We start from the raw sequence: 14,234 nt of genomic DNA, 5'->3' as shown, positions 1-14,234 counted from the left end.
TTCTTTGTTTGCTCGTTACTACACCAGTAGACAGCGGTAAAGTCCCGCATCCTCACGAAATAACACTGTCTTGACTAGTGCGGTTGAATGACATTTATCCTGGGAGGACTGTACCAATGTGGCGGCGATATTGACGCATGCTCAGGGTCCCAATGCGATATCTAGTGTATATATCTATGTGAAAGCTCTAATCTGTTAACATGGATGCCAAAAACCACGTTCTGCTCACGCTTGCGGTGTGAAACAAGCTTAAGTCTTACAGCACTCTCTCCGAAAACACTCGGTGGGTCTCATTTGCCACATGATCTCTCTTATCAGCGCCATTATTTGTAACTTTAAGTGGGTTTGCAAACCTGTGAACTTTCCATTGCATCTTCCTCAAACCGTTAGCCATTTGCAATTCCCGAGGTCACAAAAGCCCCCTGTCATCTCAACTAGGTGCGCCTGAAAGCGCGAGTGTGTTGCGTTGCGTGCGCGTCCCTCCATTGGAAATAACGAACCTGGATGAGCTTGCCTTAGTTAATAACCCCAGTCATAGTTAGTCCAGTGTGCGTGGTTATTAGTCTTAGTGTACAAACTAGTGCACAGTTGGCATAACTTTGTTTAGTTGCTGCAGTTTTGTTCCGTGCAGAAACACGGTGTTAAGAAGCCTTTACGATTAATTAACCGTGACGAATTAAATCACGGTTATTAGTGAAACAGAATAATCGTTGCATCCCTACTTGAGACTAATTTCAGGAATTGTTAAAGATAAAGAAAAGAGCGGGAAAGATGTGAGATAACAGCTTATCTATATGATACACAGCACAGTTTTCACACTCTGAACATACCAGTAAAATGACCTCAAACTTAAGCAGCCAGTGATGTTTGTGCCCATTAAAAACTGACTTTTACATTTTCATCTCTTTCTATAGAAACAAAGTGTGCTGTGTTTATTTTAGGAGTTTGTTTTTCTGTTGTAACTCGTGTTCATAAAGAACAAGTGTATAAATGACGTTTGCTCATATCAGTGTACAGTATGTTGTTTAATATGTGCCTGTCCTCCTCCCATCAGCGCTAATGTTTGTCCTTATTGCAGACGGAGCAGGTAGGGATGCCTGTCTTCATTATGACCCATTTCAAACAGTCCCATGATCCTTCATTCTGTACGTTTAATATAAGGTGCATGCCAATGCTGCATTTCCCAGCCTTATAACTCACTTTAAGCAGTGATGTAATGGTGCAGGAGTTTACAGCTGACCTATTATGCAAAAATCACTTTTATAAGTGGTTTAAGCACAGTTGTGTGGCTATTAATGAATAATTATGAATAATTAATTAATCAGTTCTATTTTTTATAATCACACTTCATAACACAGTCTGCAGAGACACTTTGATTGACATCTTTCCTTTGTAAGTGTTATTAGAGGGCGAAAGTCCCACTCAGTAGTGTGGATCTTCCTCATTAGCATAGACAGCCCTGAGTGAGAAGCAGCCATCCGCCATTTCAGTTTTTACCTGCTGAAGATAATGTCAGTGACTAAGAAAATTATAAATGTTATAAGATGCACAAATGAACACTGTAATCTTCATAAATTACCTTATTCAGAGATACTTTTTGTGACATTTTGGGCTCTTGTAGCTCCGGCCTTTTTTTTTTAAACAATCTCATTTAAATTTAAAGTGACAGTCACCAAAATTGCATAATTTATAAATTGCATAATTTTTATAAAAAAAATAAATAAATAAATAAAATAAATTATATATATATATATATATATATATATATATATATATATATATATATATATATATATATATATATATATATATATATATATATATATATATATATATATATATATATTATTTATTTATTTATTTATTGTATTTATTTATTTTTTTGGTATTTTGGTATATAAAACGTGGTATTTTGAGCTGAAACTTCCCATACGCACTCTAGAGACATTTTACATTTTGTGTAAAAGCCCAAAATTGCTCTCCTTTAAACCCTCACAATGCATTCAGATCCACTTTGAACCAGAAGATTTTATATATTTTTTTAAAATTATAATCATTTTGTTTAGAAAGTTTTGATAATGATACTTGCAAATTATTTAAGACAATGCATAAATGAATTCTGCCATGAAAAGTAACCATTAGATAAAAATAATGCATATTTCATGCACAAAAAAAGCATTTTTTGTTGGGCCGTGTCATGAATGGTGTACATTTAGATTTGAAAAATATTTGTCAAATTCATTGATCTTTTCCTTGTATTGCACATGTTTTGAGGACTGAATTGGAGAAAAAAAAAAACTACAAAAAACGTTTTCACATATTGATCAACCACTGCAGCTTAAACCATCGAAACAAGTCAATGTTTTTTTTTTTGTTTTTTTTGTAAACTTCAGAAATTAGGATGTAGTTTTTCATTTAATTGGACTGTTTATGGGTTGTAAATCCCAATTAATTTATTACTTGATATTTTAAACAATTACATATTTAAAAAGAATTTCTTTTCATTACTGTAAAAAGATAATTTGCATCAGACATGTTTGTGTGGTTCATGTGTAATTTTAACGTTCAAATAATTAATTAATTTACTTTAGCATTAATCAAATATAATATGATGGTCACACTCTTCAATAAGGTTCATTAGTTAATGTTAATTAATGCATTTACTAAGATGAACAAACAATGAACAATACATTTACTACTGTATTTATTCATGTTAGTAAACGTTAGTTAATGAAAATACAGTTGTTCATCGTTAGTGCATGCTAACTCATGGTGCATTAACTAATGTTAACAAGCATGGACTTGAATGTTAATAATGCATTAGTAAATGTTTAATTATGATTAATAAAGGCTGTACATGTGTTGTTCATGATTAGTTCATGTTAGTAAATGCATTAACTAATGAACCTTTTACATAAGGGTTTTAGTGAAGACATATTGGATAATATTTTATATCAAATTAGGCATTTTTAGAGGTTTAAATAAACATAGATTATTAAAGTAGTATAGTGATTTTTGAATGCATTATCAGGATTGATTTTTATTGTCTTCTGGCAAGTAAAGCGGTTGTGTTTTGAACTATAAAGTGTCAAGTCTGCCAGTGGTTGTGTTTTCATTACTGAATAATGTGACTTGATCATGTCTGGCAGCAGTGTGACACTGAAATGCTTCACTACACATTGTCATGCTGATAAAAAAATGCTTAAATTGACCTAAGATGCAGTGCAGAATTTAGATGGCAAGGTTATGCTGGATTTCTATACAAACCAACAATATAACGATCAAATAGACCAGTTTGGTAGCCACTAAGACTAGCAAACCACTAATTGTCTAAGGTACTTATCAAAATAGAAAATTTAGCTTGGTAAGGTGTCAAGCTTCGATCCAATTGTTTTTTTTTTTAACTAAAAGCTCTTAATTATAGTCGTCTGCAGGCATTAGTCAAGAAAAAAAAATTAAGCAGATTTTTATTTTTTTGTATTTCAGTGTGTCTCAAGTTTAATTACTCAATACCAATAACATTTACAGTGATTCTGACTATTAAGGAATAAACCTCTGGATCACCTTTCAAAAGAGACCAAAACCTTGCATATACTAAAATGGGTCAGAAATAGCATGCAGTTTACTTTAGGTATGCATTTTATTAGGCATTTAAACAAATTTTACAGGAATGCTAAGATGTTATATATATATTTTTTTAACTGCTTTCATTCTAGCCGAAACTTTATTCAAAAGAAAAAATATTATATGAAATACTGTGAAAAATTCCTTGCTCTGTTAGACATCATTTGGGAAATATTTAAAAAGGAAACAAAATTCACAGGAGAGCCTATATTTCTCACTTTAACTGTATATATAGGGAAGCAGAACTGTTTAGTGTTGATCTCTTGAGTTATTGCAGCTTTTCCCTTCACTTTAATCAAACTGCAAAGAGGTTTAGCAGGATCCTCAGATCCATAGCTACTCTTTAAGACTTTATTAATACCTCATGGTCACATTTCAAACTCCAGGAGATTATTTGCAAAAATATTCCTATATAAATGTAATTGAAGAGTTAAAAGATCTGATTTGATAACATATTGATCACAATTATTGTCATGTTTAGCATTCTTTAGGATGTCATCTTTCATTGGAGCCTTTTAGGACGGTTCTTTTGCAGAATAAAAGCCTCCAGCATTATAATTCTGCATTTCATCCTTTCAACATGGGTTTAGGATAGAAAGGACAAATGCTGTCTTCGATTTAAGCCTGGCACTAACACAGGCTGAAGCTAGAAAAGACGAAAGTAAATATCAGTGTGTGTTCAGTCTGTTCTTACAGAAAGGTGGATTTCACATCGCAGCTGTCAGCGCTGAGTACAAACCACTTCATTGAGATTAATTTTTCAGTTTCAATGCATCTAGTGAGCTCTTATTTAATTTAATTTAATTTAATTTAATTTAATTTAATTTAATTTTAATTTAATTTAATCAATTAATTAATTTATTTATTTATTTCAGATTTAAAATTTTAAACTAAAATGTAGACCGTAAATCTGTGAAATCTTTGCAACTTTGTTTTATTTTTAAATCGTTTGGTATAATATAAATTTTGCAGCCCAGACAAGTTTTTTTAAACTTTAAAGTTGTGGTCCACAGTACATTTTTAAGGCTTAGTTGCGTTTATAAGATGCAAAGCAATGTGTGCTCATGCTTCATATTCATAAAAAATCACGCTATATTTTTCATATATCTCACTTTGATTATATACAGCTACTCGGCTAACATAAAATCGACTGTCATATTTACTAGTTCCTCTGAAAGGCCCACCCTAAAGAGGCACTGATTGGTCAGCCAACAAAATATGTCAGCTAACATAATGTGCTGTGATTCACAAATCGGCTCCACGTCACCTTGTAGCTGTTAGCCTATCAATATGTGCCTGAATCAGAGAGAAAATGACACAGAGGACACAGCTGAATCTCAAGTCTGCTCTCTAAAATAAAATCTGACATGTGTCTTTCACATATATTCAGAATAAACATGTGTAAGTAATATAAAATGTTCAGGTATCTTTTGCGAGTTTGTTATTTGAGATGTAGAACGCACAGAAAATAGATTCATAGAGAGACACTGAAAGTTGCTGCATAGAGAGACATTGCAGTGCTGCTGAAGAATGGGGGTGTTTGACTGGTAAATATGAATTTGTAGCTAAATTGTTAGTGGTGCCAAACAGCATTTCTCTGTTCACATCCTTGTTTATGTCCTTACTGGAACCTAACGTTGATGCTAGAAACTGTGAATTTAGTTGATCAATTTTAACAAATAAAAATACTTACAGGTTGTGGCTTCGTTGGTTGAAGGAGTTTTTAGCTGAATCCAGCACTGAACTAAGAGATTCTGGAAGCTGTCCTATGTCAAATACTATATACATATATATATATATATATATATATATATATATATATATATATATATATATATATATATATATATATATATATATATATATATATATATATATATATATATATAAATTATCTGGAATTTAATTAAAATTAAATGCATAATACAATATGGAGACATGAGAGTCTATAAAAAAAACTACAGTAACACCAAAAAAAAGTCTCTAGATTTGTCGCAACTCACTTTTTTGAAGATTTGTCTCTAAGGGGGTCTGAAAAGTCACAAAATATAGCGACAAATTCGGTAAGTTGGCTTTACTGCATGCTTGACATGTTTATATCAGTTTTATATTTTCTAAATGCGAGTTTTGTAATTGTTTTGTAGCACACTAGCTTAAAAAATATCCTTGAAGACTAACATACCCATACTAACATCTAAAAAAACTTTATTTTAATTTCACTGGACCTTTAAGTTAACTTAACAAATTTTTAATTCAATTGGATTGAACACAAAATGATTAAGTTATCCCAAAAACAACTCTAGAATTGTGGCGTTTCAGCTCATTTTAAATAAGTAGTTTGAACAAACAGCAACATTTTTTACAGTTCTTGATCTCGCTGTTTTCCTGAGGATGTTTGTGTGTGGATTCCTTCTCATGAGTGGGATTATGATGCCGCAAGTGTATCATCCGTCAAGTTTTTCTTTTTTTATTTTCGCGCCTACACTATTGCACACCTCTGAATCGCAGCTCTGCTCCGCAAATAAACCTGCTACCTTCCCTTTAGTGATTTAACTGTGAACCAAGCAGAGTGTGATTAAAGACGTCACTGCTAAACTGATGTTATTTATTTTTTTGCCCTAATTGTCTGTACATGAAGACTATACATCAAACATCTGCATGGGTTTTGAGTTGTTCATTGGTGTTTTTCTGTATCTGGGTGTTTCTACAAGTACAGACGCTTGTGATCTTTTCAAACACGCGTTTAATTTGTCTTGGAGCATATTCAGATTTCATGAGGCACAGATTAATGTGGATAAATCATTTTCACACACTGAACATTGCATTTGAATATTTTCATGATGTTTTTTTCATGTTTTCTGATTTAAAACATGTCTTGGACAATGAAATGCAATCTAAATCTGTACAAAAAAAGGGCAAAATACAAAAGTATTTAATTTATTTTAAATTGCATGTTAATTCAAACTAAAATAATATGTAAACACAGAAGACACATTATTATTTAGCTTTTTTATCTTTTAGTTTATTCAATTTGTTGTTTTATTTTTTTGTTTATTTAATTATTGGTAAATATTATATATATATATATATATACATATATATATATATATATATATATATATATATATATATATATATATATATATATATATATATATGTGTGTGTGTGTGTGTATATATATATATAATAATAATATATACACACGCACTCACACACACACACACACACACACACACACACACACACACACACACACACACACACACACACACACATACATACATGCATACATACATACATACATACATAGATGCATGCATACATACATATATATATATATATATATATATATATATTTATACATATAGTTATTTTATTATTTAAATGTATTATTATTTTATTTTGTTATTAATATTATATATTATTTTATTAATTAAATGTATTAGTATTTTATTATTATCATTTCTGTTCTTTTTTGTCGTTTTTCTTTTTGTAATACTGTAAGAAAAAAACATAAATAAAGATTAATAATAATAATAACTTATAATAATAAAAATTTGAATTGTTAGTTAATCTCTGAGCTGTAGTTGCAGAAATGCCCATTTTTATGTTTCTGTGTTTTGAAGTAAAGCCAGAGCTTCTTTACATTGCGGTGTTGTTTTAAAGCAGATGTGTGTAATGAATGCATTTGCCCTCATTTTGTTTACGCATAAGTGCTATTTATAATTAATATGTTGATTAGGCGTGTTATGGTCTGTTTAATACTGTGTGTGTTTGTGTTAAACAGTGGCTCTCGGTTCCTGCAGCCGGCTCAGGTGTGTGACCTGCTCAAAGGTTTAATCATGGTCCTCTGTTACTCCATGATGCACTATGTGGACTACGCCATGATGTACCATCTGATCCGAGGCCAGTCAGTCATCAAACTCTACATCATCTACAACATGCTGGAGGTACCATACTAATGCCCTCACACCTGATTTTGTTTGTGAAGTCTTTGGAAAATCAGATTGTGTTCACATTTGGCAGGTTTGGTTAAATTTAAACGAACTCTGGTGCGATCACTCTTTTAAAGGAACAGTACATACTTTTGTCCACTATATGCACAACAAACAGGCGAATTTTGATGACGCTGTGACTGAGTGTTGAAGACATTTTAAAAACTAGACAAGATTTCTATACTGAGAGCCCTTTGATTTGTTTTAAACATGTATCTGTGCATAACACATTTTCCATCAAGTGTATTGTGTAAATCTATCTGTTATTTCATCTGTCAGGTTGCAGATCGACTGTTCTCATCTTTTGGACAAGACATTCTGGACGCTCTCTACTGGACAGCCACTGAACCAAAATCACGGAAAAGAGCCCACATTGGAGTCATTCCCCATTTCTTTATGGCCGTCTTCTATGTCTGTATCCTTCTTATAATGCAACAAATCTGCAGCACTCGGTATAATGGATATGATGTCTTGGTTTAGTGTTGATATCCGCTATATTTATGCTATTGTCAACTTATGTTGAGCTTTATTGTCAATCCGCTACATCTATAGACATAAAGTGGAATGAAATGTTGTGTCTCGCAGGACCACCGTGCTACATAAACATAAGTAAGGGCTATTTTAAACCTAAACATAACTAACACACTGAAACACTAATCTGACTATACTAGCTACTGACTATACATATACTATAAATACTTAACCATACACCTTACTATTTAAGTACTTTTACATAAGACTTAAAGGTACTTAAGGTTGAAAAAAACTATCTCTGATTCTGTAGATGTAGTTTAAGTAAAGTTATTTTGGGCATGTAGAGAGAGGAGTGTTTTATTCTCAGTTGGTTTGTCAAACCCACTCACGTGTATGAAGCATAATCAAATTTGCATAATATTTAGAGGTTTTTATGTTGAAAGAAGGTATTTCACCAATTTTTGGCTCATCTGTTCAGAATGAAATGTTTTGGTTTTGTTATAAATATTCTGGGTTACATTTTATTTGAAACTCCCGTTGACTGTTTACATCAGTAATCAAATTATTTGCCTTAATCTGAATAAGACAATAATAGGATTTAGGTGTTTACATGAGTTGCTTTTTTGAACCAGTTTTACATGTTATAGCACATAATTCGATTAACATCATTGCATCACTGCGCTATCCACGTTTCCTCCGGAGTTTCATGTAATTTCAGATATTTCATTTTTATTTTGTCGACTATAATTGCAGTTGGGCAGTTTCACCTTTATTCAGGAACATTTCCTGCATGCCCCCCATGGCAAATGAGATATTGGATGCGAGGAACTGCTGGAAGAGTGTTGTTTTAATGGAAGTTGATACTGCGCGCCATATAGGAAAAAACCTCCACATTTCACCATGCAGGTTGTCAGTGGTCCTTCTCTGACTTAGTAGGTGCAGAGAATAGTGTCAAACATCCGTGTGTGTACAGACTATCCTGTTGCAAAATTCGGTGAAAGTCCTGTAATAGTTTGATTTCGGTGTTTACATGTCTGTTTTGCACTTCAATAATGCCACTAAAATTGTCATTCTCCACGTCTTAATCTGATTTCTGTTTAGTTTATTTATGACCTTAATTGGATTAAATGAATCAAAAAACGCTGTTTATATGGTCGACTCTTAATCAGAGTATTGTCTTAATCGTATTAAAATCGAATTATTGGTGTCCATGGAGTAAGAAAGCAGGTTAGGTTTTGATTTAGTTGCATTTAATTATGTATAATTAATTGTAATTATGTGCATTCGTGTATAACATAAAGAAAGAAAACTTAAACCCCTTTTTCTAGATTTAAGATGTCTTTTGTAAACCTTTTGTACCTTTAAGAATTAAGAATTTTGAGCTCTTAGCACAGTGTAGCTGTTTTTGATGCCTGTGCCTTTAATGCAAATGAGCTTGTTCTCCCCGCCCATTGTTTACATGTGTGTATGTCTGCTTTTCTGCTGCATCTCACGTCAAACAGCACAGTGACGGATAAGAAGGAAGCGGATTTCCCCTTATCACAAATACAGTAAAGATTCTCCCAATGATTATTTAATGTATTTCTTGTGTAGTTTATTCAAGCCTTTCTGCAACGATGAGTCACACACAATGCCATTACAAAGTTTGCGTATAGGCACACATATGCGCATTTAACTGTTAACGTGGTTTTTGCATGGCAAATGTGACAGGAAACACGTTAATATCCCCTGCTGTTTGGAAACTCGTTATGTTAATGTACAAAATAAACCTGATTTAATGTCCACAAACTGAGATTAAAGTCTCTTGAAGTATAATTGTACTGGCATGCGGCTGTGGTCATGAATTCCGTAGCGATTTTACTGACATTATTACAGGCATGCACTGTTTTAAAAACATAATAAAACTCATTTTTGAGCTGCAAATGGTCACAGAGAGCAGAACAGATCTTTTAATTGCAGTTACTTTGCACACTCCCTGTCTTGTTGATATGATTATATGCATTACTATGGAGACATGTTAATACGCGGCTGTCAATTAATTCGGTGGGCGGAGAAACCGCACTTTTACGTCACGTTGCGGTGGGCCTCAGAATTACAGGGATTTTATTTTAACATCAGGAAATAAAAAAAGAGGCTTTCTGTGTTTTTATCACTCCAATATGGCTGTGGACACACTATACCTGCACACAGTTCTGTCCAAACAGCTTCCAAAAGTTGATTTTCGTTATAGTTGCCCTTCAAAAGAAAGTGTTATCATTTTTTGTTATAAATAATGCTCTATTCAATTAGATTCAGAAGCATGTTGAATGCTTGATTTTGATTGGCTGATGAACATCACTAGTGTATCATTGAATATTATTTACATCATTTACGATACATATTTTCCTCAGTGTATTTTTCTCTCAGTTCTGCATTCCATCCTCATCATGGTCCAGGCCTCGACTTTAAATGTGGCCTTCAACTCGCATAACAAATCACTGCTCACCATTATGATGTCCAACAATGTGAGTATAACACACAAGTGAAGACCAATTGCATGCTGATTATTCAAAAACAGAATCTGTCGTGTTACTTTTGTACATTTCGCACTTTTATTGATGTGGTTGTTTGTTTCAGTTTGTGGAAATCAAGGGAAGTGTGTTTAAGAAGTTTGAGAAGAACAACCTTTTTCAGATGTCTAACAGCGGTGAGTAAAGTCGTTTTACCACCATAATTATACTGTAGTATAACATGCTTTTCAATTCATTTTTACAATGTAGATTGTGTCAAAGCAGCTTAACATAGAAGTTCTAGTAAACTGAAACCGTGTCAGTCCAGTTTTCAGAGTTAAAGTTCAGTTTAGTTCAGTTCAGTGTGGTTTAATTTCACTGCTGAAAGTCCAAACACTGAAGAGCAAATTTATCGATGCATAGCTCTACAAGTCCCAAACCAAGCAAGCCAGGCTCAGTTAGGCATGACCATTTCTCCTCTTTATATAGCTAAACTTAACATTGTATTAATAACATCTACTATCAGTCTGTAATATATAAAAGAAATTATTAAAATGAATATAATATACCAACATTAATAAGACCAGTTAAACATTTTCCCTGGATAGCTCTGGACTAGGGACAGTATAGGGTTGAGTTAAATGTCAATGTTTTTTTTATTATATAAATGTCAGATAACATTGCGTCCAAATTTCCAAAAAATAATATAGCATATATAGTCATTTAGAGCTCTTTTTATTTATTTATTTATTTATTGTAAAAAGTGTCTTTAGAGCAGAATAAAAATGTTTTTTCATTTGTTGTGATTAAACTGGCATAACTATAAATCAAAATTGTAGTTTTCATATTTTCTAAAGTGCCTCTTAATTTTGTCCATATATATCATGTGACACTTGAGTAATGATATTTAAAATTCACCTTTGACATAAAAAATTTTTTTTTAAAGCATTCAAATAAAAATATCTAATTTTAAATCAACATTTATATATTTTTACTGTATTTTAATCAAATAAAGACAGACTTTGTGAGCAAATACTAACCCCAAAATGTTGAACAGTAGTGTTTGAAATGTCAGTACTCAGCGATCAATATATTTGTCATCAGATCATCATGCTAATTAAAATGTTGCACAGAACACCCCCCCAAAAAAAAACCTAAATAAACAGTTTTAAATGGGGATTATACAGTGCTGAGCATCAATGAACACACAGATCTCTCTTTTAAATGTATATTTATTATATGAAGTTTTACAACAGTATATTTTTGTGCATATAAATTAGATTAGACAGTACAAAAGCCAAAATTGGAACTTTATATATAAAATTGTATTATCTGTTTTTTATTATTATTATTATTATTATTATTATTATTCAAATCAAATTATTAGGCTAGACAAGGTGATCTTATGGAATTGATCTAATACAAAGACTGCGATCACTGCTTCACATAAATATATACAAGTATATACACATGAATTAAACGATTCACTAATCTGTAAATTATCTTATGAAACACCAGTTCAAGGGCACATAAGATGCATTTTGAAGAGAAAGCAGCCAAAGCCCATTTCAGACGTCTCTGCTGTTAAATATGTAGGTCATTTATTCATTCATTCATTTTCTTTTCAGTAGCTGTTGGTAGAGCTGCCGCTGACCACCTGGAGCTTCCGACATTTTTTCCGACACTATCCTTATACATAAACTGCAGATTTGACGTTGAAATAACTATATTCTCGCTTGAAAAACTCTTAAAACTTGATTTTGGGGCATAATTGATGAGTGTTTTTCTTATTTTGCGGATTTCTTGTCCGCCATTAACCGTCCTCAATGGTTTCCTGTGCAGCGCATGCGAGTTGCTATAGTAAACTATACCCGTTTGGGAGAAACGCTTTTATTTCGAACCGTGATCAAAACTTAATGGAACTACCTGTGCGTTTCAATGAAAATAAGGCACACCCTCCAGCCAATCAGAATTAAAAATTTCAACAGACCATGGATTAAGTATATATATATATATATATATATATATATATATATATATATATATATATATATATATATATATATATATATATATATATATAATGTAATACATTTATACATTTCGAACCAGCAACCTTCTTGCTATGAGTGCTGACCACTGAGCCACCGTGCCACCATGAACAAACTCCTATTTTAATGATATAACTGTTTAATAAAACTGTTTTGTTGAAATGCCCCTAAATATATTGCCTATATTCTCTGAGAAATGGTTAAAATCCTATTTATGCTGATAGCTGTATATAGGGAATACAACAGCATGCCTCCGTACTGATTATCTAAAATAACTTATAATGGGCACATGATTTGAGTCTCAGTGATGGCACGTGAAGCTGCAGTCGCGAGCGTTGTGTGTGGGCTCACGCCGAAACATTTTAGCATCTTTTTGAAATGCTAATCACAGCACTCAAGAGCTTTCTGATAACATTCATGCGAGACGCTGACAGCCTGTGGTGTGGTTTGAGTGCCTCTTCCCCTCAGCGTCTTTATGAAAGACACGCTGATATACTGTAATCAACACCTATTCTTCTCAACACTGTTTATCTTTTCTCTCACACAACCGGCCACTAAGTCTTCTGGTCTTCCATTCAAGCCATTGTGATTAAATAATTCCTTAAGTTACTATTCACACACAACCTGCTGTGCATCGTAAAGATACCATCCTTTAAAGTTTGACAGTCTGAACGCTTTATTTGATGGCCGTAGTTTCAACTCACATTTTGCTGAAATTTGAGGCTTCATTTACACTAAGGCCGCACTCACACTATGTACAGTTTCCTCGAACCGTGCCAAAGCACGCTTGTCCCCCCTCCTGTCTCCCCCGACGGCCCGCACTCACATTACTATCGGGCCTGGGGATGTTAACATCATCGCTGCTGCGCTGTTCAGTGAGCGCTCTCGCTCAGCACAGTCGAGATTTCTCTAGATATATCATTTCAGTCGTTTGATATGCAGTGACATGCAGTGAAATATTTCGCCAAACAGTCCTTAGGGATGCGGTGACACGCAGTCAGTTATTTCGCCGAACAGATCTGCCACTTTTGGTGCTCATAAACAACCATAAAGCCCTCGTGCTGCAGGAATGAGGAGGTTCACTGTCGTGCAGTGAGGAGTTCTCGTCTTTAATAAACTACGGCAGTTTGCGTTCATTAAACAGTAAGAATGATTAATTAATCCATATGAAACGGTGCCTTAAAAGTCATGTCTCACTTTCAGTTTCGGGCTTTGGCGCGTTTTGCACTCACACACAAGCGTATCGCGCCAAAGCCCAAGTGAACCGCGCTCAGGCCCACCTCTCTACCCCTGAGCCCGAATCAGCGCACTCGCACCTCCCAAATGATCCAGGAAACGGGCCTGGGCACGGTTCGGATAGCATATTGTGAGTACGCCCTAATACGTTTTCGTTTTAAAACGCATAAGATTTACTATGTTACGCCATCCGTCCACACTACGCCAGAGTTTTCGAGCGCCAAAAACGGAGCGTTTTTAAAACGCTGGAGAGGCCGTTTTTATTTTTAAACACTGCTGCTCTGTGGCCCCATTTACTCTAGTTCGTTTTAGTTTTAAAACGGCGTTATAGAATGAAAATGATTCGTGTCCACACTAGCGATTC

The 14,234-nt window shown here is 33.5% G+C and overlaps 1 protein-coding gene across 4 annotated transcripts in view; it reads left to right on the top strand.

Moving 5' to 3' along the window:
* The window catches only part of tapt1a (transmembrane anterior posterior transformation 1a), a 42,455-nt gene that overhangs the window by 16,823 nt on the left and 11,398 nt on the right, over window positions 1-14,234 (top strand). For 2 of the 4 annotated variants that reach the window (XM_009291277.5, XM_009291279.5), the window contains 5 exons: window positions 1,055-1,087; window positions 7,413-7,575; window positions 7,900-8,035; window positions 10,501-10,598; window positions 10,711-10,780. In XM_009291277.5, coding sequence (XP_009289552.1) covers window positions 1,055-1,087; window positions 7,413-7,575; window positions 7,900-8,035; window positions 10,501-10,598; window positions 10,711-10,780 — 500 coding nt within the window. The remainder of the gene's footprint in view (window positions 1-1,054; window positions 1,088-7,412; window positions 7,576-7,899; window positions 8,036-10,500; window positions 10,599-10,710; window positions 10,781-14,234) is intronic. The other 2 variants (XM_681534.7, XM_073922235.1) reach the window with 1 other exon arrangement.

This window comes from Danio rerio, chromosome 14, assembly GCF_049306965.1.
Source record: "Danio rerio strain Tuebingen ecotype United States chromosome 14, GRCz12tu, whole genome shotgun sequence".
In the NCBI taxonomy this organism is placed as follows: Eukaryota; Metazoa; Chordata; class Actinopteri; order Cypriniformes; family Danionidae; genus Danio; species Danio rerio.
This window is presented reverse-complemented; position numbering and strand designations above follow the sequence as displayed.